Genomic DNA, 25623 nt, shown 5'->3' with positions numbered 1-25623 from the left:
TATATATATAGCCTTGGTAATATTCTGCAGAAGTCTTTGCAAATTCTTAAACTTGAAAGCTAGGAAGTGATGATGGTGAGACAAACATAGAGTATCTCTAGTGGTGGTAAGCAAAAGTGGCTAAAACTGCTGAAGTGGAGCAGCTGCTGACATGGAATAAACATCCTTTACCCATGTGTATGCACACAGTATATACCCAACCATGCCTACCACAGCACTAAGGCCTGTGTATCTCTTCAGGCTTTAGGTAACTGTCCCTAATCCCTTGAAAGTCAGTGAACAGCACTATGCTGGGTCAGCTTGGAAGTTTGCCCTGCCAATATAGGGCAGATCGGCTTCTTTTAAAGGGTCTGGATGGCTGTGACTTAAGCACCAGCAATCACACCGTTTCTTCAGAAGACTGGTTTGTTCTTTGTGTCAAGGGTGATAAGCATTCGCCCTGCAACTAACTTTAGTATGACTAACAGAGCTTTACTAAATCTGTAACTCTTCTAAAAATTAACATTATAAATAGGATTTGGAAATAAGCTGTGAGGTTTGAATTTGAATACCTGAACTATTTTCATACTGACCAGCTGTATAGTCATATTTGTGCAACATTTTATTCAAAAACAGTTGGGTGTTATGTATAAAGAACTTTTAAGTTTTCATTTTTTTTCCCTAGGAGTCTTACTGCTGAAGTCCCTTCAAGATGTGTGGAGTCAGGGAAAGTTTTGTTTACAGTCAGCAGAAAGGGTACCATCCTGATGATTTAATCCCTTTGAATGTCTCAAAATCCTTAAGACTATAAAGCACTTATTAGAATATACAAGAATTGGGCCAATATCTGTTGTGCTTCCTGCAGTGTACCAAGTTGTACGATTTTTAAGAAATCCTATTAAAATACCAAATGAGATTTGAATCTCTGTACCCATATGCTAAATTGCAAAACTAGAGCGTAGGACAAAAGGTCACTGTTTTATTTATTAGAGTTATGGAGCTTTCTTTGTTAATTATGCATTCATCCAACCCTGACTATACATCCATCTAGTTTAATTAAGTCATTTAGAGTGCTTATCCCATATTTAGAACTTAAACTTTTTTGAATGATGTGATTAAGCATAATGGTTTTTGACATAAAAAGACCATCATTAAATGCTATCGTCTGTGTGCATATCTTCTTTATCATGCTTGTAATGCTCTGCAGAAGTTTTAAAATGTATTTCTGAGGGTATGAATATGCTGAATCTTCTTTTTGTATTGAACGTAGATGTGCAATGGGATCTCATGTTTTAGTTAATTCTTGCATTTGCCATGTTTTTTGTTTCTTTTTTTCAACTAGAAAAATAGTGTGTCCTAGAATGGTTTGGGTTGGAAGGAACCTTAAAGATCATGTAGTTCCAACTACCTGCCATGTAGCAGGAATACTTTCTGCTAGACCAGGCTGCTCAAAGCCCCAACCAGCCTGGCCTTGAACACTCTCAGGGCTGGGGCATCCACAGCTTCTCTGGGCAGCCTCAGCCCAGAGTGCACTCAGCAGTGCTCACCATCACCTTATATCTAATCTAAACTTAGTCTCTGTTTGAAGCCATTCCCCCTTGTTCTGTCACTACATGCCCTTGTGAATAGTTTCTCTCTTTCTTATGGGCTCTCTTCATGTACTGGAAGGCCACAATTATCTACTGCATTTACTTAATATGAATCAACAAAACAACAAAGTCTTCTACTTGGTTGTGATTTTAGTAGTGTGGATTTTGTGGTTTATATTATCTCTTGAAGCAATTCCTCAGCTTAAAGAGAATTTAATAACTTGCAATGCATTTTTTTTAATTGCTGCACTTTAATTACACTCATCTACATTTTTGTATGTTTAATTTTTCCCAGCCTCAAACACTTAGAACAAAGCCAGTACAAGTCGTATCTCCTCCTAAGAAAGTTCAACTAGGAAGAAAATAGAATTTCATCTCAAGGTTCCATTAAACTTTCAACTAGGAAGAATTAAATAATTCTGATTATTACAGTTTAGATCTGTGAAAGTCTCCTCAGAGCTGTGATTTTGCTTTTTTATCTTGCTCTCAAAAAATAATCAAAGCTGCTTTATATAGGAGCCTTAATTTGTATTCTTTTTTATTCTCTATAGGATTTTAAAAACTTTTTTTTGAAAAAGTTTTTTTTTTAATCCTATGACTAAAGTTAAAAGATGAAATCTAAATAGTTCCTTGAGAGAAATGAGTTGTAGCTCCTTCATATTAAAAGCTAAAAAAGGACTCTCTGCAAATCTGGTGTTCAAACTCTGTTTGTTTTCTAAATGTCAAACTGCAAGACGAGTTTATTTAAATACTTTCTTGGTGTTACTTGTTGACACAGTTTTCTGAGTTCCCATCAGGGTGTCATTTGATCACTGTTAGGAAAGGTGTAAATTAGACAACAGCAGCAACCAAGAAAAAAATATTGAGAATCTAAGAGCTGGAACAGTTTGGGTGGCCTATAAATACTTGTCATCGTTGTGTTTCACACTCTTGGGTCTTGGCTGAAGCATGCCTTCCATATTGAACTAGAGACTAGATTGAATTAAATTTATATAAGCTTTGTTGACTGCATTGCAGCATTGTGATGGTCTAAAAACTGTTGTTGCTCAGATCAGTCAGGTTTTCACTGCCTTGATTTTTTCAGATTACCATGCATGTATGTACAGGTATCTACAGTCACACATGTGTCTATATAGATAGATAGATAGATCAAGTATGTATGTGTATACATGAGTATATGTAAATGCACTCACACTATAACCTGTAACTGGAATCTTGCTGCTTTTTTGTACTCCTGGTGGCTGCCAGTGCAGGTGGAGCTTTTCCTGCTGCATTTATGCCAGACATCAACCCCCAAAATCCCACCAGTCCCACATGTGCTCTGACTTTAACTTCTTCATGGGCTTTTCAAACAACCCTTGCCTCCCTTCCACTGCCCAGATATCAGTTGCTGAAGTTTCCCTCCCTTTTATTTATGTGGAGAAGTATACTTGTGCCAGTTATTCGGTGCACTCATTGACCCGCCTGTGGCTTGACTGGAGAAAGAGATGCCTTTTTAGTCTTGCACCTTGTTTGATCTAGGGAGGAAACAGTATTGCTTGGTTGTAGAAAATAACATGTTTAGATGTATAAAACAAGGCTGTATTGTCTCTTCCTGTTCTATCACAAAGTCTGCTTTTTCCTAGGAGATGGTGGAGAACTTTTCTCACGGTGGGGATAGGGGAAGAAGTGAGGAGGAAGGGATCTCAAGAAAAAAAAATGCACTAAAGGAGAATAGAAAAGAAAAAGGTGGCACCTTAAAGGATGATAGTTTTATCTGAAATAAGAGATAAGGAACATTATTTGTAAGAAAAATGCTCTAATGTTGGCTAAACTGATTTAGTGGCCCACAATATAATGGGGGACATATTTGATAGCAATATACTCTTAAAAACAAGGGTAATTTTTTATTTCATCAAGCAGAGCTTGTATCTGGTTAAAATGTATCCAACATTATAGAAGGTACAAGTATTGCTCTGGAGACTTAAAGTTGTATGAATATAATATTAATTATTCCTTTTCTGTATGTTCTTGTTTACAGACCAGTCTTTCCATATGGGGATGGGGAAGTCTTGGCCTTGTGCTTTTTCTAGTAACTTTTGGACCCTTCGCTATATTTTACTTTGCATTTTATATCCTCTGCTTTGTGGGTGGGTAAGTATATTACTTAGTGTTTTGTTTAATTTGCTGTGAAAGTAAAATTTTAATGGGTGTGTTAGAAAGAGCTTGCTCTGTACATCTGAAGTGGCTTTATGTAATTACTGTTTCACCATTTGAGCACCTCTTTATGAGCAAAATTTTTGTAATTGAAATCCCAATTTAGCTATTTTTAGTGGATGTTAGAGGACAAATGCTCACATAAAAACAGTGGTAAATTCAGTTCCTACTTTTTATTAGTGTCAGTTCTTTTCCCAGGTACTTCTAAGTACTTACGTTTCCTTTTCTATCACAATCTCATTTTCCTATCTAAGGCACTTGATTAATGGGAGTGGATGTTGTCCTGTGTGTGTGGAAATAATGCTACACTTTGAACAAGTAGATCAGTTCATCAGCTGTAGACTTTTCATATGTTATCTATATAGGCAGGAAGGGAGCAAATGTGAAGTAGCACCATTATTACATTGTATATTATGATGTTTGCCTTGTAACCATTAAAACATTTTTAATGGCAAGTTAGAATGGCTTAGTGGGATATTCTTTTTACCTTCTTATTTGATACCATACAGAATGTATGTATATTCCTGTATATCTCATAAAAATGTAATAGACTGTAGTAGCTAGAATTAGAACTGCTACACTTGGGTTTCAACTGTATTAGGCTTGGTATTTCATCTCTGAGAAATCAGAATAGTCAGTCTGTTACAAAAAGGATTTAGTTAAGGTAAAACTAACTTGAAGTAAATACTTTTATCTTGTTAAGTCTTGATACAGGTATGGTTTGCATATTTTGTTATCTGTTTGTCCAGGGCGAAAGTCAGAGTTTATCCAAAGGGCAAGACTGCATCTGCTTGCTGTTTTGTCTTACCACTTCCTTAGTACTTGCAGTATGGAAAATGACATGGAATATAATAATTTCTTAAGACACTATCCTTCATTCTTGCACAGTTTCAGTTGTTTGGTTTTTCACAGCTAACAGTCAAAGCAGGGTCTCAGAGCATGTCTGAAGTCAGCCACAGTTTGGCACCATTAAACTGCATGTGGTGCCTGAGCTCATTCATTCTCAAGTCAGCTCTCATATCTCTTTGCTGTGGTTATTGGGCTGCTTTGATTCATTTTTGTAGCTAGTCAGTAAACACTGATCTTGTTAAGGATAAATTCATCTAGTGGTAGTGCATCTGTTGGAGCAGAGTGTTTACTTACATGTATAGGATGTGAAGTCTAAGCCCTTGCAGTAGAATGTCATCACTTCATTATTTCATATACGTCTTGGCTGTGGCTGTGATCTGGCCCTTTTTTACACTGTTAATCTTTTTCAGAGTGACACACTTTAACATTCAGCACACAGAACTGTGAGTGCTAACTAGGCCAAATGGGTTTATATCTAAATTATTCTTGCCTGCTTCTTTTTTTTTTTTTTTAATTAATTCTCCTGAAGTTTCACAAAATGCTTGGTCATTCTTCTGTTAGAAACAAACAGAAATTGTTACTTCATAATTTTTGCACTTATAATTAGCAATTATATGTCATAACATCATATATATAAATTTAGAAAGCAAAACTTCAGTTTTGGTTCATGATTATAATGGTTTCCATAATATTTACTGTACACTTCTCTGAAGTAAAATAGCTATTTTGGACATGGATTTTTTGTGATTGAATTTTTTGTTGAACTTGGAGTTCTTATGCAATTTCACACAGTCTTCTAGGTCTTTATATTTTGTTCAAAAAAGAAGTGGCCTCTGTCAAAGCTTTCTGACTCCAGTAGCCAGAAGTCCAGCTTCTGTCCCATTTTGCAGTTTTAACAGAAGAAAATGCTGAATCACAGCTGGTCGCAGTCTTTGTATTGACCTAAGCACTTAAATAATATATCAGTGAGCTGTGCAGGAAGACAATGGTGATGCTGTATCTGTGTCAATGTGATCAATCTCTTTATACCATTTAACTCCTATAATGTGCTGATTATTCTTTTTGATATACATTCAACTCTGTGATTGCGCAGATGACTTGTAGTAAATGTACTATTGGTTTTGGTGTAGATGGAAGAATACTGAAACCATTTGTATATATGAATAAAAGTTCAAAATCACAATTTCTCTGTATTTCATTTTGTTTTGTTTCAAGACTGATTTAGAAAATGTTAGTCTTTTTCCATTCACTTAGGGAACTGAGCTCAAAAGCAGGAGGCTAAAGATAGATACTCTTTATTTAACCAGTGTAGAGTATTACAGGGTGGTATTCTTTTTTCTTCTCATTCAAGTACTGGTGTAGACCCCTTTAACTGAATGCTGAGCCTGTCTGTTACCATCTGCCTTTCCTACTAGGAGTGTTTAATATCTTTTTCTTTCCCTCTTTCAGCCCTAAGGAGGTGAAATAAAAATGATGTGAATTGTGGTTTTGCCAAATACAAAAATTGAAATTTCTTGGAAATTTCAATTGACATTTCTTGAAATCAATTGCTTTGCCATTTAAAAATATTTGCTCTGTCATCAAATCCCATCATTATCGATACTCAGTTACATCCATGTATATGTGACTGTCTGGCTCCATTAATGATTGTAACTGCTGACCAAATCAGGAATGGTTCTGTAGCTGCTTTTTGACTTTCACAAAGCATTCAGCTGAGACTGTTACTTTTCAGACTTGAGGGGAAAGTTATAAATATGTGGTCTTTATTTTTTAAATATTTTTCCTTTTTTCTGTTGTTAATCTACCCTTGAAAAAGCTGGCCATCCAGTAATCTTTGGAAAAAAATTTTTTAAAGGAAGCAAAATTCAATCTTTTCCTTGTTCTGGTCTGTTCATTTACAGAAGACTACGGAAGATTTCTCATTCATGTATTGAAAATCCTCTTGATGAATTAAATAAGCATTTACACTAGAAGATTCAGGTTAGCTAACAGATGTCCTGAATGTTCAGGCTGTGTATCCTTCTCTAATGCTCACAAGATTTTACATTAGAGAATAAAGTGTGTTAGTTTCTGCCAGAGAAGAAGCAGCTCCTAGCATTTCAAGCATAAAACTGATAATACTTCAAGGCATCTAAGAAGATTAGCCTTTTTTAAACCATATTGGTGGTATTAGTATTTTTGAATGAGTCATTAACTTTAAAAGTATCAAAATATTTGAGAGAAAACAGAGATATAATCTATAGGTAGTTATTTCCAAGGCATCATTCTTTTTGAATAAAAGAGAAGCAAGTGGCTGATAGATGTTTGAAGTTAAAGTTGATTTTAGGCCAAACTTGAGTATACGATTTTCTTTAAAAGACAACTGAAGTTTCTAATAGCAGTCACAGATAATAAAAAGAAAATCCAAACTTAAATAATTAAAAACAAACCAAAACATTAGAGAAACTAATACTGTCATTTTTCTAAGCAAGTTCTTGTCTGTGAACTCTGATAGGTGTTATGAATTTAAAGTTGCAGGCAGCAGGGGGGCAATTCAACCTGCTTTTATTTCTTACTGTCATATGGCAGGTATGGATGGCTGTAATGGAGTTAGAGTTTCCAGTGAACTCCTCTTATACCTTGTCAAGTTACTGATAATAATTTGAGTAGCTTTTTTTTCTTTCCCTCTTTCATGGAATTAACAACACAGCTTCTGAATCACTGGGCCTCTGGGGGGCTTAAAAAGAATTTTTTTAATTTTGGGAATTAAAACCTTTAAATGGCGTATTTTAGCTTGGATAGGATTTTTTCTGTAGTCTTCTAAGTGAGAGTATCATATATCAACAGCAATCTATATTAAAAGAACATATACTTCAGCACATTTCTGGCCTGGAATAGCTTTGTAAGTTCCTGTGGTCACAAATGCTGGTCAGCTGGCCTTTAAATGGAATGCTTTGAAATTTGTGTAAAAAACTGTGTGCATTTAGCCATCCCAAGATTAATCTATTTCCTTTTTTTCTTTGCTTGCTATTTCAAAGGCTACATCCTCTGCTTATGCTAGAATTGGGACAGACACTATGCTTTTGTCTATTTCTTAGTAAAGCCAGCTTGATGTTCATGTGTTCTTGTGCCCTAGTGTCATGAGCTGTAAATAAATTCTTGCTGTTCTAGAAGGCTAAGCACAATGTCTAAACATGTGCAGTGGTTAGTTATGCTTGCTGCATCAGTTTATTTCTGCAATGTGATTTTGTGGCTTACGCTACAGTGGAGCAACCTACAGAGTTTATTTCTCCATAGTGTTGGAGACTCTTCATATAAAAGCAACCAAAGCACCTTCTGTATTTACCCCTTTTCCCAAGTGCTGATATTTGTGAGCACAGGCAGTGTGCCATCACAGCAGGCACACTGTAGCATAGACAATGCTACTTAAATCTTCTGTGTGGTAAGAATACATCAAGACAGACAGTACAAGACTGGGAAGCTTCATACTTAGGGTTGTGTCAGTTATTTTGAGCAGCATGTTACAGTGTGAAAAAGCATGAGAGTAAACAGTGAGGATTATCATGTTTTGTCATTTTATAACTTTCTGTTAAATATTTTCTAGAGGTGAGAAAATGTGGCTGCTGTTGTACCTGGTCTTTCTTTTTCCATTTTAGGGGTTTTGTGGTTACTCTTTTATTTGGAAAAAGCAATTCAGAAAAATACCTTGAGCAGTGTGAACATTCATTTCTCCCTTGTACATCGGTTGGGATCCCTAAGGTAAGGAAGGTTTTCTGGTATTAACTTATAGATCAGATTTTATAACTTGGTTAGAAATAATCAGTTTTAATTTAAGAATTGTGCCCATTACTCAAAGTAAAAGAGACCAGCTTTTATCTTTTATCTTTTGAGCTGCAATGTGTAAATGAAATGACATATTTTTCCTTTATGAAATACAAGTTTTTAGGAAGTTATGGAAAGTTTGATTTAAGTATTGTTTCTTCATTGTGAGAAGTGAGTATGATATGAGTGGCTAATATCTGTGAGGAAATTACGAAACCATTCCTTTCAAGACTATTTGTGTGTCTTGATTTGTTCTGGGGGATAGTAGCTCTTCCTTGCTTTTTTGTGCAAGATTGTCATGACCTACTGTCACTATTGAGGTGTCTTCCATTACTGGACCTGTAGTCTCTCCACTTTTGATTGTGATCAAAAATTTGCCTCCCTAACTAAGTCAAACTGTTACAAAGTCTGGATTTGCAGTGCTTCAAGGATGTAGAGGTCATCTTTGTCTCTCTTCAAGACCAAGCAAAAATTCTGAAAAGGTATAGATGAATACAGAGCAGCAGTGAAATCCACTTTTCATCTCTGTTCTTGTCTGAATACCTAACAGACACATAGTTTTGGTTGATGGACCCAAGTTCAGGGTTCCTAACTGAATAAATCTGTATCTGTTTAGTACAGATGGAGCTGTTAAAAGCCAGGAAGTAGAATTTCTAGGAATTCCTGGTTTATGAACCAATGCCATCCTCTTAGGTCAGAAGTTTAGATATATATCTTGGTCTAATCCATTTGCACTTGTCAGAATAAACACTTTAACCCAAAGATTGCTAATTATAGTAAATTTAATCTCACAGCTATTCTGACTGAAGCATGCTGTTATTTCTTAGCTGTCAGTTCACTACACTTCATGTCTGTCAAAGGGGGTGAATGTTCAGCATTATCAGTAGCACATAGAAATTTACCTTGTGATTCAGCAGTATGGTTTCTAGTCACAGAACTTTTTCTGTAACTGGTTCATTGCTTGTTTGGTGAGTGGCCTTTTCGCTTAAGTCTTTTAATATTTTAAAATAAATCTGAAAGTATACCCTAAACTTTAAAGTAAGGTCACTGCTCCAGATGAAAAGTACAAAGGTTACGGCTGAAAAAAGAAAAGTCAGCAGTCAGTTAATGTTTCTGTTCTGTTAATGAAACCTCATTTTGGATGGCTAAGATTCTTGGTGCTATATAGACTTTAGTGCTTCTGTTATATAGGTTTACTTAATGTCCTGTATTTTGGGAGCAGATTTAGAGAAGTTTTTCTGTTTTTTAAATTTCCTCTACATGCTGAAACTTTTTTTTATGTTAATGTTGTATTTTGGGTTCAGTATGTATGTACTGGTTGCTTTATCAAAGAATAAAATCTTGTGGAGTTTTTTGTGTGCTCTTTGCAAATTCAGTAGTTTGACATCTGATTTGAGTATGGACTATTGACACAGCACTTTCCTCAACTGACCTGTCTCAACTAATCTCTGGATTTAAGTTTTGTAATAAAAAGGTATTTGTTTTTAGCTGACTTATGAAATGCTATTTGAATTTGTTCACCAAATAAAATCTGTTTGTCTTCTACAATAGTGTTTTCTCTTTTGCCACTGCACTAAAGTAGCATTAACAAGGGTAGGTAAGCTTTGCAGTAGCAGTGCTAGTAGAGATGAGTCCCAGCCAAAACCAAACATGTTGTTTTGTGATTCCTATTTGCTATTTCTGTATTAAATTGCTACTGACTTGTATGGAAAATAATATTTTTAACGTGAATTTTTTTCATGTTTAAAGTCATTTTGGACCTAAGTGGTCTTGAAGAATGAATATTCTTTCTAGTGGCTGGTGTGTATAGAATATACTTCTTCCATGAACCAAGTACAAGCTGAATTCACCTGAACATGAAATTGTTTTGTGGTAGTCTGAGGAGTAATCTGGTGATATTGGTTCTTTATAAGATGCTCTTTTCATCAGAGTTTTGTTGATAGTTTTGGAGCATTTTTGGTACTTAGAGATTTTCTTTAGGCTAGGATAAATGTTCAAATGCTTGATTTTACAGAAATTAGTAATAATACAGAGCATCAAAGCTGAGGCTGGATGTAAAGTGTAGAATGTACCATACATTACAACACCAGATCTGGTGCTGATAGGTTTCCTTGATTGCTGCAGATTATACTTACTAGCAAATATATAGTGGATACCTCACATTAAGGAGAATACTTAAGGTACATTTGATGGAACATTGTATACCTTTCTACGATTTGTTTGTTTGTTTATATACAAACAGGGAGGCTTAAAAATTAGGTTTAGACTTGCTTTTCATTTTGCAAGTCACATATAACTTCTCTGTCATCAGCCTACAGGATGATGCAATAATGAACTGGCTCTGCATGATATACAGTTGTCTGTAGGCTTGTATTAAAACAATGTTGAGTGAAAGGTAAATTTATAGCCTTCTGAACTGTTAACTTGAATGCTACTTTCACTTGAAATTAGAATTTCACCCCAACTTCAACAGAAGTATGAAATGTTTGGTTATGCTAGTTGATGTCTCTAAGCTTTACCCAAAAGACCAAGGCTTGGTACAATGTTGCCAAAGTACAGTAAGAAAACAGTGATAACAACTTACAAGCAGTAGTTGTATGTTGGATCCCTAAGTCTTGGAGTCTCTTTGAGTCAGTGGGTCGTATCCTATGTCACAGATTTGAGGCAGATGTGTAAATACAATGTGTCTTGTCCGCTCATGAAACCCTGCAATTGAGGAAATATTAGGGCAGTCTAAATGAGGCATATTTCATATTTGACTGTTAGCTAACAGCGTCAAAGAGGGCTTCAAAAATACGCATTAGTGCAGTGAAACAAAAGTCTGAAATAACTCAGTCAGTGCAGTTAGATGCTTGTGGAGCCTGGATTTGTTTGTGCTGCATCTCATTTTGTGGAGTCTGTGTCTTGTGTTCCTCCCAGGTGATTCCTCCCTGCTTAAAATGAAGCAAGGAGAGGTGTCAAATGTAATAATAACAAGTGATACCCATTTTTCCTAGCCAATGATTTAATACTGGTAGCGTGCATCAGACTAATTGTGAGTGAAGTGACAGTCAAATGGGACAGTTGTCATGTGAGTTGGGTCCTTCCTTTAAGTCTGTCTTCTGTGTCAGCATCTGGAAGGCAGAAGTAAAACCAAAAGTGCTTTCCAAGTGAGACTAGAGTCAGCTGTTGTACCTATAATGGAATAAAAGCACATACTCTAAAATTTAGACATATCAAAAGCAAATTAAATTATACTGCAGGCACATAAAGATTTCACTGGATATAAAGGATATGAAAAATGGTCTAACCTTGTAGTTGGCTCTGCTTTGAACAGAAGGTTGGACAAGATGAATTTCTGAAATCTAGGTCAAAACCTGGATCCTGTGAGCATATGAACATTGAAATTTTTTTATCATGTAATCTTGAATATTCTCTGTGTCCCTCTTTTTCTTGTGCCTGCTGCTGTTTTTACTGCTCTATTTTCCTCTCTGTTTTCCAAATGTGGTTTTATGCATGCAGTCCTTCAAGATTATTTTGACAGTTTTGTCTGGTAATTTGTACTATGCTGTGCTTAGTAAAAATGTTTAATTATTTGGCTCTGTATAATTTTGGTGGTTTTGACACAATCAACACAAAAATACTTGGCAAATTCATTAGTGGATTAGTGCAAATTCATTGGTGGAATATGCTAATTGTTTGAATGTGACCCATTCAAATTTGTATTAAAGTAGCATTGAAGGTCTGCTTGGCTTGAAAGTTAAAAAATATACAGAAATTTGCAACGAAGTATTTCTGTGTTGTGATACAGGGTTGCTTAAATAGGAGGATGATTTTTTTTCTGGCCTCAGGTATTTCACTGCCATTCACCATTAACTGATTTGAATGAGAGATACTTAGGGTGAGTTTTATTCACATAGAATAAAAACCTTGGATATATGGTTTATAATTCCTTCATTTATGGTTTTGGCAGTTCTTCTTTTTTTTTCCAATATAGTCATAACTTTCTCTCTAGATCAAAGAAATTTCTGGTTTATTTGAACTATTGTGTAAGTTGTTGGGTTGTTATTTCTGTGAAAATAGAGGAGTTTATTACTGATTGCATTGAAATTTTGTAGAAAGACGCTACATTAGTCCACTTGAGAGAAGCACTGATAAAGGGAGTTCTTCTTCAGTATGTCACTTTCCAAAAGTCAGCTCTGATGAGGTCATTCTTGGACTTAACTGCTTTGAGATGCAAATCCTTCTATAAAGTAATTTCTTTCCCTCCTCATCAATTACTTTCCAAAGGCTCATCTGTTGAGTAGCAATGGTACAAAAAAAGTAATTTCTCTTCTGGCATATAGAATAAACTGAGGTGGATAAAGAAACCAAAAACCCAACTGAAAATTATCTGCCTGAGATTGTACAGTCAAGTTCTAGCAGGAGGGGAACTGGAGCCTTGCACAAAAACTACCTTGTGCTGTTGTTGTGTCTCCCCCTTCCCTCCTTTCCTAACTATTTGAGTTTTATTTCCTTGTGATTTAGTAATTTAGCAAACGCTTGCTCCTTTATATTTAGCAAGAAGTAGGTTTTCAGGAGTTTGTTGTCATTATGTACTATATAGAGAAAAATACAGAAAATATTGCTGCTAAGAGAGGTGGTGGCCCTGTCCCTGGAAACATTCCAGGTCAGGTTGAACAGGGCTCTGAGCAACCTGATGTAGCTCAAGATGTCCCTGATCATTGCAGGGGGCTTGAACTAGACCTTCCAACCCAAATAATTGTTTGATTCTATGATTATATCTTCTCTATAAATTACAATACTATAGAAAATATATAAAGTCACTACTGGGTGTATACATATATATCATAAGCAGTAGAGCTGTTTTTTAATTAGACCTCAACCCTACAAAGTTACATTTCCCAATCTTTTTCAAGTGCATAGAAGAAATGAAACGTGAAGCCAGACCTATTAAGATTGACAGAAGACTGACAGGTGCAAATATAATTGATGAGCCTTTACAACAGGTAAGTTCTAACCAGGACTATTTATTTTTTACTTTATTACTTTGCAAGTATTGACTATGTAATGCAGAAGTAGTTGAGTGACAAATAGAATTTCAAAATTTTACCATATATGAGAGTGATAAATGAAAAACCCATGGGAGATGGACCAGGATATTGGGCAATATTTGAGTATGTTTTCAGTATATTTCATTTTCACAGTGTAGTGGTGATAAAAACAATGTGTGCAAACCAGTCTGAAAACAAGTTTCAGTGTGTGAATTTTACGGTTTCACTACCAGTTTCATAATGGAAAAGGAGTATTGTTCACTCTGGTAACCCATTAGAAAAACTACTACTGTATTATCTGGCACAAAAAACTGTTGTATATTTCTTTTGTCCTTTTTCATTAGCTCTTTTTTTTATGATTTTCAGGTAATCCAGTTTTCCCTGAGAGACTATGTGCAGTATTGGTATTACACACTAAGTGATGATGAATCCTTTCTTCTGGAAATTAGGCAGGCTCTTCAGTATGCACTTGTTCAGTTTTCTGCCAGGTAAGATTTGTTTTTACTTACATCAATATACTGTGGGTTGTATGGTAGTAGGTAAGTGGTTAGGTTTACCTCCTAGAATAGTTCACTGCATTTTACAGAAAGAACATATAAAAATTTAAGATTTTAATATAAGAAATACGATCTTTTGTAGGTCCCCTAGGGAAATAATGGAGATGGCAGCGTTTGAAGTCATAATCTTTTGCAAAATGGCCATTTCAAAATGTAGATTGTCTAAAATCACTGAACTGCTTTTATTTTTTTCTTTTTTACAACTTAAGTATTAAGTTTGTGAATCATTACTTCTTTGTATTCTTCATGTAAGGAGTAGGGCCACTCCCAAGGTAAGTCTGAATTCAGTCCAAAAGTCTGAATTCAATATATGTATCACCTCAGATAATTTTTAGAAGCAGTATGACTCTTCCATATGTAAGAACAATGGGTATTTTAGAAAGAATAGTAGTCTGGGAAGTGAAATAGAATGTCACATATGCAAACTTTTTTTTTTAAAACAGGATTGATTGAGGACAAATGGATAGTTTGTTAATTCCCCTTATTTCTGCTGCTGTTCCCTGCTTTCCTGCTACTTGATTAGCAACTTGTCTTGGAAATTCACTTCTTGAGTATGGCTTATTTCTTAGTCCAGATGCCACATGCCTTTATATCCATATATTTGTTTATTCAGTTTTTATGTCTGGTGTTTATCCCACTGTGCTTTCTCTGCAAAAGAGTTTGTGGTTCACCTAAATATAAGTAGCTTCTTAGCAATTTTAAGGTGTTATAACCTCCCTCTGTTGACTTGACAATGTAGGTTAGTGTGGTTTTCTGACGGTGAGGGTCAAAGATGGAGAGCTGGGTTTAATACTTGGAAAAATAATTATAATATAAATATAATTATAAATATAATAATATATGATATAGTAAAATAATAAAAATCCTAGAAAACAGTATTGAAATGGTGAAAATGATGCTAAATAAACTGTTACAGCACCCAAACTTATGCATGAAATGGACCTGACTCCCCAGCTTCAGTGTTTTTGTCTGTTTGGCACTGTCCATTTCATTGGACAGTGTTGAGCACTGAGTTTGTGTCAAAGTAGGTCAAATTCTTGCAAGTTTATTTTTCTTTCCTACAGTACTATAGCTCTTCAGAAATAGGCACATTTCCTGTGCAGTTGTGTTCTGCTGTAGAAAGCAAATCAATTTCACAGGCCTGCAGCAGTTCTTCTGCAGAAAAAATAATGTAGTGTATTTATAATGCCTGTAGTTGGACATAGCTGAAACGGTTTAGGTTAGTACCATCACCTGTAGTTCCATACAGCCTGTCAGCTGCTGGGGAGAATGAATACAGTGGGAATTGAGTATTCCCTGACAGCTGCAGCTTTGGGAGCCTGTGGTAAGGCTGCCATCCAGAGGTTTTGTGTGGTTCTGTCTTGTGCAGATGGGGGATCTGGATTGTTTGATCAATGGCCCTTTGGGACAGCTCTGCTTCTTATTTACATGTCTAGATTTTGCAGTAGTCTTCCCTCGCTTCCAGAGTTCCTTATCTCTTTCTCCTTAAGAAAGAAGAGTAGGTAAGGGAATAAAGACAAAAAAAGAAGTGTTGTAGAAGGATTCCTGTTATAACATCTTGAGAGTTCAGGCAATAAAATATTTAGTATGGTGTAAAAGCTATTACTGGCATCAAAGTTCATTAAACCTATAATGCACAATCAGATTGTTAGGTTGCCTAGTAAGGCACAGATATCATAAAAATGCCTCTATCCTTTTCACACCACTAAGGAAGTAGTTTTATGTAAATCTTACAGTGACTATTTTCTGATCTAAACCTATTTGTGTTGTCAGAAGAGTATGCTAAGAACATCATATAAGCTGTGGAATTAATTATTGATAAGATTAGATTGTGTTTAGTTTCAAGTGTGTGTTTTCTCACTGGTACATATTCTGCAAGTTCAGAAGAAAATTATTTTGATTAGATGCCTTCCAAAATGATAAAAAGTATGGCTGAAAAAGGCCTGGAGAGTATTTTAGTTTTATGTTTTGAACTGTTTATATCAGGACTTCTCACAGATACTTTGACAGTGTCACAAATCAGAACACCATTCTAGATGCAAATGTTGACTTTCAACTAAATCAAACATAAATATTAATGTGATTCAGGAGTGGTATTTTACAATATTTAGGTTTTCAGTGGATAGGCAATTAGGAGACTGATTTATTTCTTTGCTTTTCCATGTTTACTATCAGTGTGGTTCTTGGCAGGAAGGAATGAGAGGTAAGAATTTATTATTGTTCTTTGTGTTCACAATAAAATAATTACTTTCCATGGATGTCCTTTACTAATAGGTCAAAGGAAACAGACTGGCAGCCTTATTTCACTACACGACTTGTTGATGACTTTGGCACTCATCTTCGAGTTTTCAGAAAAGCTCAGCAAAGGATAGCAGAGAAAGGCAGTCAGATGAAAGGTAATCTGAAGTATTTTTTTATTTGAGTCTAAGTAGGCTGGTATCTTATGTGTGTGAAATATCGTTTGCTTTATTTTATAATTCAAGTTCTCTCTCAAGTTTCTAGTCTTGACAAAAACATGCTTTTTAAATTTTCTTTTGCATAGATCAAGCTGAGGAACTTGTAGATACATTCTTTGAGGTTGAAGTTGAAATGGAAAAAGAAGTCTGTCGTGATCTAGTCTGCACTTCTCCCAAAGATGAAGAAGGTCTCTCAATATTATCTTCTGAGTAAATCTTTTAGTATGGGAAACTAAATTAAAATACTAACATTTGTGTTCACAATATGAAATGCATTAAAATCTTAGCCTATGACTTTCAAAGTGTGGCAATCTACCATACATGTATATTTCCTCTGATTTGTACATATTAATGTGATAACTAAAATGAAGCATGTACCTATGTAAGTCTTCCTCCTTTCATTGGAAAAATTTTAAGATAAAAGTATTTTTTCCTGGGAGGGAGGGGATGGTTTTGCAGATTCTTACTGCTTTTTTGTAGATGTGCCTTCCTTATCACTATTTTGTAGTCTTCCTGCAAAAAGCGCTATATTTTTAGGGAAAGTGTTGGAGAGGAAAAAAATGGAATATGTTAAGTAAGGAAAATGCATTTGAGTTAGGTTGTTGGGGTTCTTTTTAATCTTGCAATGTGGCTTTTGTTGTCTTGGGTTTGAGGTAGGTCTTTTTCATTAGTGATGCTTATATTCCATCTCAAAGGTGTTACTGTAATACTTGGAATGTAAGAGATACATGACTGTATGTTTGAACTCAGAATTAAGGATTTATCTATGGCATTTGGTGATATCAGGTAAGATGTGAAGTACCATAATGTAAAATTGCGCTGAGGGGTTTTTGTTTTTGTTCTCTAGGATTCCTAAGGGATCTGTGTGAGGTTTTACTGTATATATTGCTACCTCCTGGAGACTTCCAGAACAAGATCATGCGATACTTTGTCAGGGTAAGTACAGACTCTAAAAGCGATTCCAATTCTTTGGTTTAATGTCATAAAAATTTTTTCAACTGCTGGTCTTATTTTCTAAAATTGAACTAATTTAATATGAGGGTATTTAAAAGCAGTAGAGTCTTGATAAGTATTTAATAGCAGAGAACAGTTTGTCTGAGATGTTTTTGAAGGTTATATTAGCTCCATCATTACAAAAGCATGAGAAAGTGGATGTTGTTTATTTTGAGGTTGTTTTTTCTTGAGGAGGCTTTTCTTGTAATTTCTTGCAGTTGCAAATTATATTTGTAGTGTTAATTGGAGGAAAATATGGTAGTGCCTCTTAAATGTTTTCTGTAATTACACTTTTGTGTTTTAAGCTCTACACAGTGATGTTTAAATTGTTGCAGTTATACTAGCTTTATGAATAAATATATAAAATGATGATATAAAAATCCTTTTTTTTTTTAGGAAATCCTCTCCCGAGGAATTCTTCTTCCGTTAATAAACCAGCTCAGTGATCCTGATTATATTAATCAGTATGTCATATGGATGGTAAGATATGAAATGTTTTAAATAATTTGTATTTCCAGAACACTTTCATATAAAGCTTTACTTGTATTCCCTATAATCACGATGGATAGGTGTCTGGTATAAACGTTACCAATTGATATATTGGCAGAGATAATGAACTTAGGGCTGCTATATTTAATTTTATACATACATACACATGGAGTCTATATATCTGCACTCTTCATTTTGATTGTTCAGCAGAAGTTCCCTGACTGAGGACTAATGTATCACAAAATGTAAAGTTCAATCCTCTGACTGTTCTGCTTGGCTGTTTGGGAAGCATGGCAGTACCTGTGGAGGTGTTTTTCCCTGACTGTGTTTGCAGTTTGGCCTTTCAAGCTTAAGAGGCCTCAAGAATGAAAACTAAGAAACATTTATTTTCTGCTAAGGAATTTCAGGGCAGTTATTCTAGGACTGTTTGTGTTAACCCTAAATAATTCAATGGAATGGGCAGAAACAATTTCTAAACTTTGATAATTCTCTAATGTACCTGCAAGAAAAGCCCCCAAACCTTTTAAAGTAGTATTATATAGTAAAGCTGACATAAATAGAATATTTGTGCTTTAATTAACAATCTTGATTCTTTGCAAAGCAAGTTAAAACTTACTCTTATACATTATTATCCTGTATAGTTCATGAATCAAGTTTAATTTTTTTCCTCCAAGTTCTCTCTTTTTATTCATATATTTTAGTCTTATAGTGTACATTCAAATTCTGTGAAAACACCCTTGCATTTCAAAGTTCTTCTTATGTATGGAATTATGGAATGGCTTCAAGGGTATATGTACAGTGTTTCCTTCACTCCAGCCTCCTTCATTTCATGTAAAAATTTGCACACATTCTACAGGAACCTAGCTTTAGTAAGAAAAAATAGTGCTCATCTGGACCAGAATTTTCAATTTTCTATTCCCCTTTCCTCCTACGTGTGTTCTTTATTTGTAACTTGGCCTCATTCTTTATTTACTGAACACTGCCCCCGGCTGCGTCCAGAGATAGGATTCTGAGCTTTTTATAAAGCTTGCTGTTATGATAGTGATATCCCAAATAACTAATTTTCAAAATTGCTTTCTGAGATGAAGAAGCAAATGTGCTGGGCAAAAGATAAGGAAAAAGTTTTATACAAGTCATATGAAATGGAGATTGTTGCAGAAATTAAGGTCAGAAGTAGAGATGACTGAAATAAATCCTAGCTCCTTTTGGAACCTTTGACATAAAGTCACACTTGAATGCAAAGATCAGTTTCTGGAAAAGAGAAGTTTAATTCCAGGTGTACCACAGTCCAATACTAATTCTGTTGCAATAAAATACAAAGATTCAATACAAAATCAGAAGTTAATTCAAACTTCTCTCTTCACTGTGAAATTCACAAATTTACAAAATGTTTTAAGTTCAAGCACTGCTTGTACTATTACTTTTAAAAGCAGATTTTTAGGGAGATTTTCCCATTAACTTTGATCAATGGTATCCAGTCTTCATTCTTTCTGCTTCGTGCAGCTCATGTCAATGCACTTCTTCAGTACAGACCAAGTATTACATTTCCATATCAAAGTGAGCATTTATAAGAGATGTGGGTGAAGTGACTTTTTTAGCTTCAGATGATTGAGTTCTAACGCTGTCTTTTCCCTCAGCACCTGTGTGCACGTGTTGTAAAGCAGCCAACCTTTCCCTGATCTTCATGCTGCATTCACAGCACAGTTTCCAGTGATCTTGGCACCACAGCAGGCTTCTTTCACTTGCACAAATTCCTTTGAGTCCCTAGAGCAGGTTCATTCTATGCCAATACAGGTTCATTCTATGCTAATGGTAAAATTGTATGTATTTAAATAGCTTAATAGTATTTGCCAGGGTATCTGAATTAGGGTTCCAGAGAGGAGTCATGTAGATTTGTTTTTCCCTCAGTAGGTTATGGTTACATGGTAGAATGTTTTAATTATTTTTGTAGTTCTGTATCTTAAGAAGCCATTACTCTGGGGGCATGTGTACTTGCCAGGGATCTTGGTAAAGATGAACCCTTTCAGTGGTCTCACCATTTTCTGCCTATTTACCTAAGGAGATAATAGCAAAAGATGGTGGATTGGATTTTGGAGATCTTCATTAAGGAGGTTGATGGACTTTCCATGTGTCTGTGTTGTACTTCTTGAAAACAGAAAGTGATGGTGTGAAATAATTTTTGACTATGCATGCTTTTTCTGTTCTAGTCCATGTAAAATTTCAGTACCAAAAGGAAAATTTAGATGTGTCAAAGAACTATCAAAATGCCACTTGGCAGTGCTGTATCAAACTAATTCACTTAAAGAAGAATCATGTCTGGTACTTATAGCTGTTTTGCATTACTTACACTGTAAAACTTTGTGTTTCAGATTCGTGATTCCAACTGTAACTATGAGGCCTTTATGAATATTATTAAATTAAGTGATAATATAGGCGAGTTGGAAGCTGTGAAAGATAAAGCAAGTGAAGAATTGCAATATCTCCGATCTCTAGATACAGCAGGAGATGGTTAGTGCTGCGTTGTTTTGCAAAATATGAAGGACACTTAGAAGCATCATCTCTGTAGAATATTGCAACAATTAAAAATAAAAGCTCTGATGCAACATAGTACAAAGTATTTTATTTTTAAAAAATTGCATAAAAAGTGATAAAACTTGTGTTTTCATTTTCATAATTGTTTTGTTGGTTGGTGTGTGTTTGATTCCTTTTTGTAAGTACAGAGAATTTGATTAGCTAAGTGTATTTCTGTTAAATCAAAACTGCCTGACTGGTGGTTCTGGATTTCAGTAATATTTAAGGTATTAATGATAGTCAGTTAACCATTAATCTGAAAAAGGGAAAAGAAAGATATTTCTTCTTGTTAATTTTCATTAGCAAGGTATTTAAACTGAAAAAAAAACCCTAGACTTTATTTAGTCATCTGCATTGCTTAATTGTCTTTGTTTTTGCTTGCAGATATCAACACCATAAAAAATCAAATAAACAGTTTATTATATGTTATTAAAGTATGTGATTCAAGAATTCAGAGGTTGCAGTCAGGAAAAGTAAGTGTTTTAAATTTTTTTTAGTTTCAAAAGAGCGAGGTTGCAAATGACTGACGAGTTGTTAGTTTTGCTTGTTTTATAATTAAGGGTTGATAGGAGTGGTATGTTTGACTTTACTTAGTTTCTTGACTCTCTTAATTTGGATGTGGTTCCAAGATAATGTTATATTCTGCATGTATTGACAATTAAAATAATTAAGCATTCTATAGCTGGACCTGAAAGTATTGCTGTAATAGCAAGAAGTGTCATATAAGTAGAAGAAAATGTGACAGAGATGAATTTAAGTTGTGGTGACCTGCAGCCCATCAAATGCTGACATTAATTCTTGTTAATTAATTTTCTGCTACTGTCACTGCTGATGAGGTATTTGGGGTTAATTTGACCTGTAGAGTATTGCATGAACAGCAGTATTAAAATCCAGCTTACCATGTAGCAGAACAGCTGCAGCTATTTTGAAAGCAAATAATTAAGAAAACATGACCTTCTAATCTAGACCTTCATTTACTAGTGGTCATGAAAATAGCTAATCATTGAGCTGCTACTTTATTGCATATAATTTTTTTAACATATATGCTTTGTAGTAAGTAGAAGTTTTAAAAGTTAGTTTAAAAAAAAGCCTATGAACACACTGAACTGTGTCTTACAGGAAATAGATACTGTGAAACTGGCAGCAAACTTTGGAAAACTTTGCACAGTCCCTCTGGACCATATTCTGGTAGACAATGTTGCACTACAGTTTTTTATGGGTAAGTGTTAATTTATCTGATGTGTTTTATTTATAAAGAATATGCTAGCTCACAGGACTGTCTACTTGGAATTGCTAAATGTCAGTGCTAAGAATATCCATCAGTTTTGTTGGTGGTTATAATCCTTTTAATGCAGTAGATGGAAACAGTCCCGGAAGTTCCTGGAGTGCATGGAAGGTACTTCCTGACAGAGTTGGTGAGGCAGCCAATCTGCAAAGGTACCTGTCTGAACCTGTTGTTTGCAGACAGGGGGATGTGATAATCTTGGGCATAAAATGAGCACCCTCAGTCAGTTTGCAGATGACACTTAAGTTGGGCAGGAGTGTTCATCTGCTGGAGGGCAGGAAGGCTCTCTAGTGGGAAGAAGGCTGAATTTATGGTCCGAGATCATTTGTATGAGATTGAATAAAGCCAAATGCCAAGTCCTGCACTTGTGTCAACCCCAGGCAGTGCTGCAGGCTGGGAGCAGAGTGGCTGGAAAACTGCCTGGCAGAAAAGCACCTGGGGGTGCTGGTTGACAGCAGCTGAACATGAACCAGGAGTGAGTCCAGGTGACCAAGAAGGCCAATGGTATCCTTGTTTGGATCAGCAATGGTGTGGCCAGCAGGATTAGGGTGGTGATTGCTCCCCTGTACTCAACACTGGTGAGGTCACACCTCAGATCCTCACCTTCACTACAAGAAAGACATTAAGGTGCTGGAGCATGTCCAGAGAAGGGCAATGAAGCTAGGGAAGGGTTGGGAGCATAAGGCTTGTGTGGGGTGTCCCAGGAAACTGGGATTTCTTAGGTTAGAGAAAAGGACACTCAGGGAGGACCTTATCACTCCCTACAACTGCCTGAAAGGAGGCTGTAGTGAGGAGAGGGCTGCTCTCTTCTCCTAGGCAGCTAGCAGCAGGGTGAGAGGAAATTGCCTCAAGATGTGCCACGTGAGGTTTAGATTGGCTGTTAGGAAATAGTTCTTCACCAGAAGGGTGAAGCATTGGCTTGACAGACTGCCCAGGAAAGTGGCTGAGTCACCATCCCTGGAGGTGTTTCAAAGACATGTAGATGTGGGGCTTAGGAATGTGGTTTAGTGATGGACTTGAAAGTATTAGATTGGCACTCTTGAACATCTTTTCCAATATAAATGATCCCCTGATTCTATGAACCTGTTTTTTAGAAATTCAGTTTGAACTTTGTCTCCACTTGTATCATGCTGTACAAACCTTATATTCACATGGTTAAAAGCGGATTCACTTTTTACATGTGCATTTGAGGATTCAGTGCTTAGTTCCTAGACGTTGCTCTCAGGTTTTTCTTTACTGATTGTCACCAATATGTAAATATGTATACATATATAGACATACTTTTCACCAATATACATATCTATTTTTTAATTGACTCTATATGGCAAGTATTCCAGATGTGTAACTAGATCCTGGTATTCCATATGGAGTCAACATCATAGACAATTCCTATTCCAAGATGCACAACAGTAACTAAGGTCATGTGGTGTCTGTTTTCTGTAGATTACATGCAGCAAACTGGTGGCCAAGCACATCTGTTTTTCTGGATGACAGTGGAAGGATACAGGGTTACAGCACAGCAACAACTGGAGGTACTTCAAAGTCGGCAGAAAGATGGAAAACATCAGACTAATCAGACCAAGGGTCTATTAAGAGCAGCTGCATTTGGAGTTTATGAGCAATATTTATCAGAAAAGGTAGGAATAACTTCATTCTGCAGTTTGTTTATTCTTTGTCCTGATACTTTTTGATATAGTTATGGCTAAGTTAATATAAAACGGTTGTTATGTAGTACAAGTTGCTTACATATTGACATTTAGGCTATTCTGTGTGTATTTTCTCTCTCTCATGTCAAGCAGTAAGGAAGTCTTCCTCTTTTGTGTTCCTCTTCATTTATAAAGGCTCATATTGCCAATGACTCCCTTGTCAGATGCACTGTGCTCTTCAGAAGTTGGCTTTCTAGCGTACACAAACTGGAGACAATGTAAAGACAGAATAAAAAAAGTCTCTCTGCATATGCTGTCCTTTTCCTTCCTTTTATTCTGCACTCCACCCTTGCCTGCCCCCTTAAGAAGTGTTATTTAAAAAATGGAACTGTGTATTTGTCCAAACTTGGATTAAATTGGGTTATCAAATGAAATAGCTTCCTTTGCCTCTCTACAATTGTCTGTGTAAATTGCTCAAATATCACCATTGGGTATATTTCAATAGGCAGTAAGGATTCCTCTGTGGAAGAAACTGCTCATCAGCTTGTATTGGCAAAGCTCCTTTGTTCTGAATTTGTGTGTGCATAAAAATCACCTCTCACTCAGAAATGGGCAGTTGACGAACTGTTAGCCTTTCCTCAGATGTTTCAGAACTTCATCCTATTACTTTTTTATTGGCTTGTTCTTGATTTGTGAATCTTAATCTTTTTCATGAATAAAACTCTGAGTAAATCTGATTAGGTACTGCTTCAAAATGTATGTATAAATTGTTTTGGAGGCAATTCCTAGTGTTTAATAGTGAAACTTCCAGGTTTTAATACAAACTCAGAACTTAATTTTGGGGGTGGATGGGATCTGACTCCTGTCATATGTTCTAGACAGTTACAGAGATACTTGTGAAAAAGAAATTTAGTTTACTTAGAGAGTTGCAGCATTGTATTGGATTTTATTTGATAAAGTAGAACTTTCTTATTTTTATGCTGCAAAAGTTGATTTAGATCTCTATGACAGGCATCTCCAAGAGTTAATATTGATGACAACTTAGTAGCAAAACTTGCAGAAACACTGAACCATGAGGATCCAACACCCGAAATCTTTGATGACATTCAGAGAAAGGTATACTCTATTCGTCCTTTATTTCATAAGAACTCTTAATGCTATAGAGTATAAAACATAAGTATAGATGCTTGAAAAGAAATCAAATATCTAAACTCTAAAAGCTGTGTAACCATTTTTCTGTTCTATGAAAATCACACTCTTTAAAAATTATCAACTTTTACTTTTCTATTCGTCAGCCCATGGTTTTCAAAGCAGTAGACAGAAGGAGTAGGTGTCCTTCCTGTGTGAATCTGAGTATCAAACACAGTTTAGAATTTTCACAATTTTATTTGTGTTAATGCACCCATTTAAGAAAAATGTCATGACTAGACTAAGACATACATTTTTTGTTCAGTTTTACTTTTTTAAAGATGAGTGTAATGGTCCCATCTTGAATCCTATAGCTGTTCCCAGAAATTAGTTCGACTCATCTGTTTCTGCAAACTTGCCCAGTGAAGCACTCAGAAGTAGCAAGTACTGAAAAAAACCCCCAGTGTATTTACTACCTACATATGTAGGCTTTATCATTCAAGTCTAATATATGTGTTAAAAAAGGAAAAGTGAATGATTAATATTCTGGCATTAACTTATATACCCAGTCTGAAATGTTTTTATTTTAGATCCTTACTTCAATGTTGTCATTCATGCTATAAATTAGTGATATGAGCTGTTGAATTTAGAATCATGCTATTGTATGTGGGACTCCCATTTAAGACTAATCAAAGCACCTTGTGAAATCTGAGCCTTGCTGGTGAATTCTCTTGAAGAGCATAAATTTCCCATCTGTTACAAAAGAATTGAACTTCCTAAAACCTGGATGGATTGGGTTTTTTTCTATTCTTACTAGATGATAGTATTTGAACAGTGGTCCATGGAAAAAAAAATGAAAATATTCTAGAGTTCATATGAGTAGCCAAACCTTATGAATTAATTCCTGCTCTGTATAGATACTTGTGTATATGCTGTGAAGGTAAATTGTTTAAGGTGGTGTGGTTAAATCTTTTTGAGGTATGGCTATATTGTATTGGCTAAACTAGAAATTTTCAGAATAGACACATATGGTGTCTTCCCTCCCCTTCTG

At 35.5% G+C, this 25623-nt stretch overlaps 1 protein-coding gene across 3 annotated transcripts in view; it reads left to right on the top strand.

Annotated features, from left to right (window-relative positions):
* Positions 1-25623, top strand: part of SNX13 (sorting nexin 13) — a 65455-nt gene that overhangs the window by 17260 nt on the left and 22572 nt on the right. For 2 of the 3 annotated variants that reach the window (XM_036406281.2, XM_054515345.1), the window contains exons 2-14: positions 3589-3701; positions 8249-8351; positions 13313-13402; positions 13814-13935; positions 16279-16400; positions 16547-16648; positions 17308-17396; positions 17850-17933; positions 20312-20450; positions 20898-20986; positions 21633-21732; positions 23242-23435; positions 24456-24560. In XM_036406281.2, coding sequence (XP_036262174.1) covers positions 3589-3701; positions 8249-8351; positions 13313-13402; positions 13814-13935; positions 16279-16400; positions 16547-16648; positions 17308-17396; positions 17850-17933; positions 20312-20450; positions 20898-20986; positions 21633-21732; positions 23242-23435; positions 24456-24560 — 1452 coding nt within the window. The remainder of the gene's footprint in view (positions 1-3588; positions 3702-8248; positions 8352-13312; positions 13403-13813; positions 13936-16278; positions 16401-16546; positions 16649-17307; positions 17397-17849; positions 17934-20311; positions 20451-20897; positions 20987-21632; positions 21733-23241; positions 23436-24455; positions 24561-25623) is intronic. The other variant, XM_054515348.1, reaches the window with a different exon arrangement.

The sequence above is a fragment of the Molothrus ater genome, chromosome 1 (genome assembly GCF_012460135.2).
Source record: "Molothrus ater isolate BHLD 08-10-18 breed brown headed cowbird chromosome 1, BPBGC_Mater_1.1, whole genome shotgun sequence".
Classification (NCBI taxonomy): Eukaryota; Metazoa; Chordata; class Aves; order Passeriformes; family Icteridae; genus Molothrus; species Molothrus ater.
This window is presented reverse-complemented; position numbering and strand designations above follow the sequence as displayed.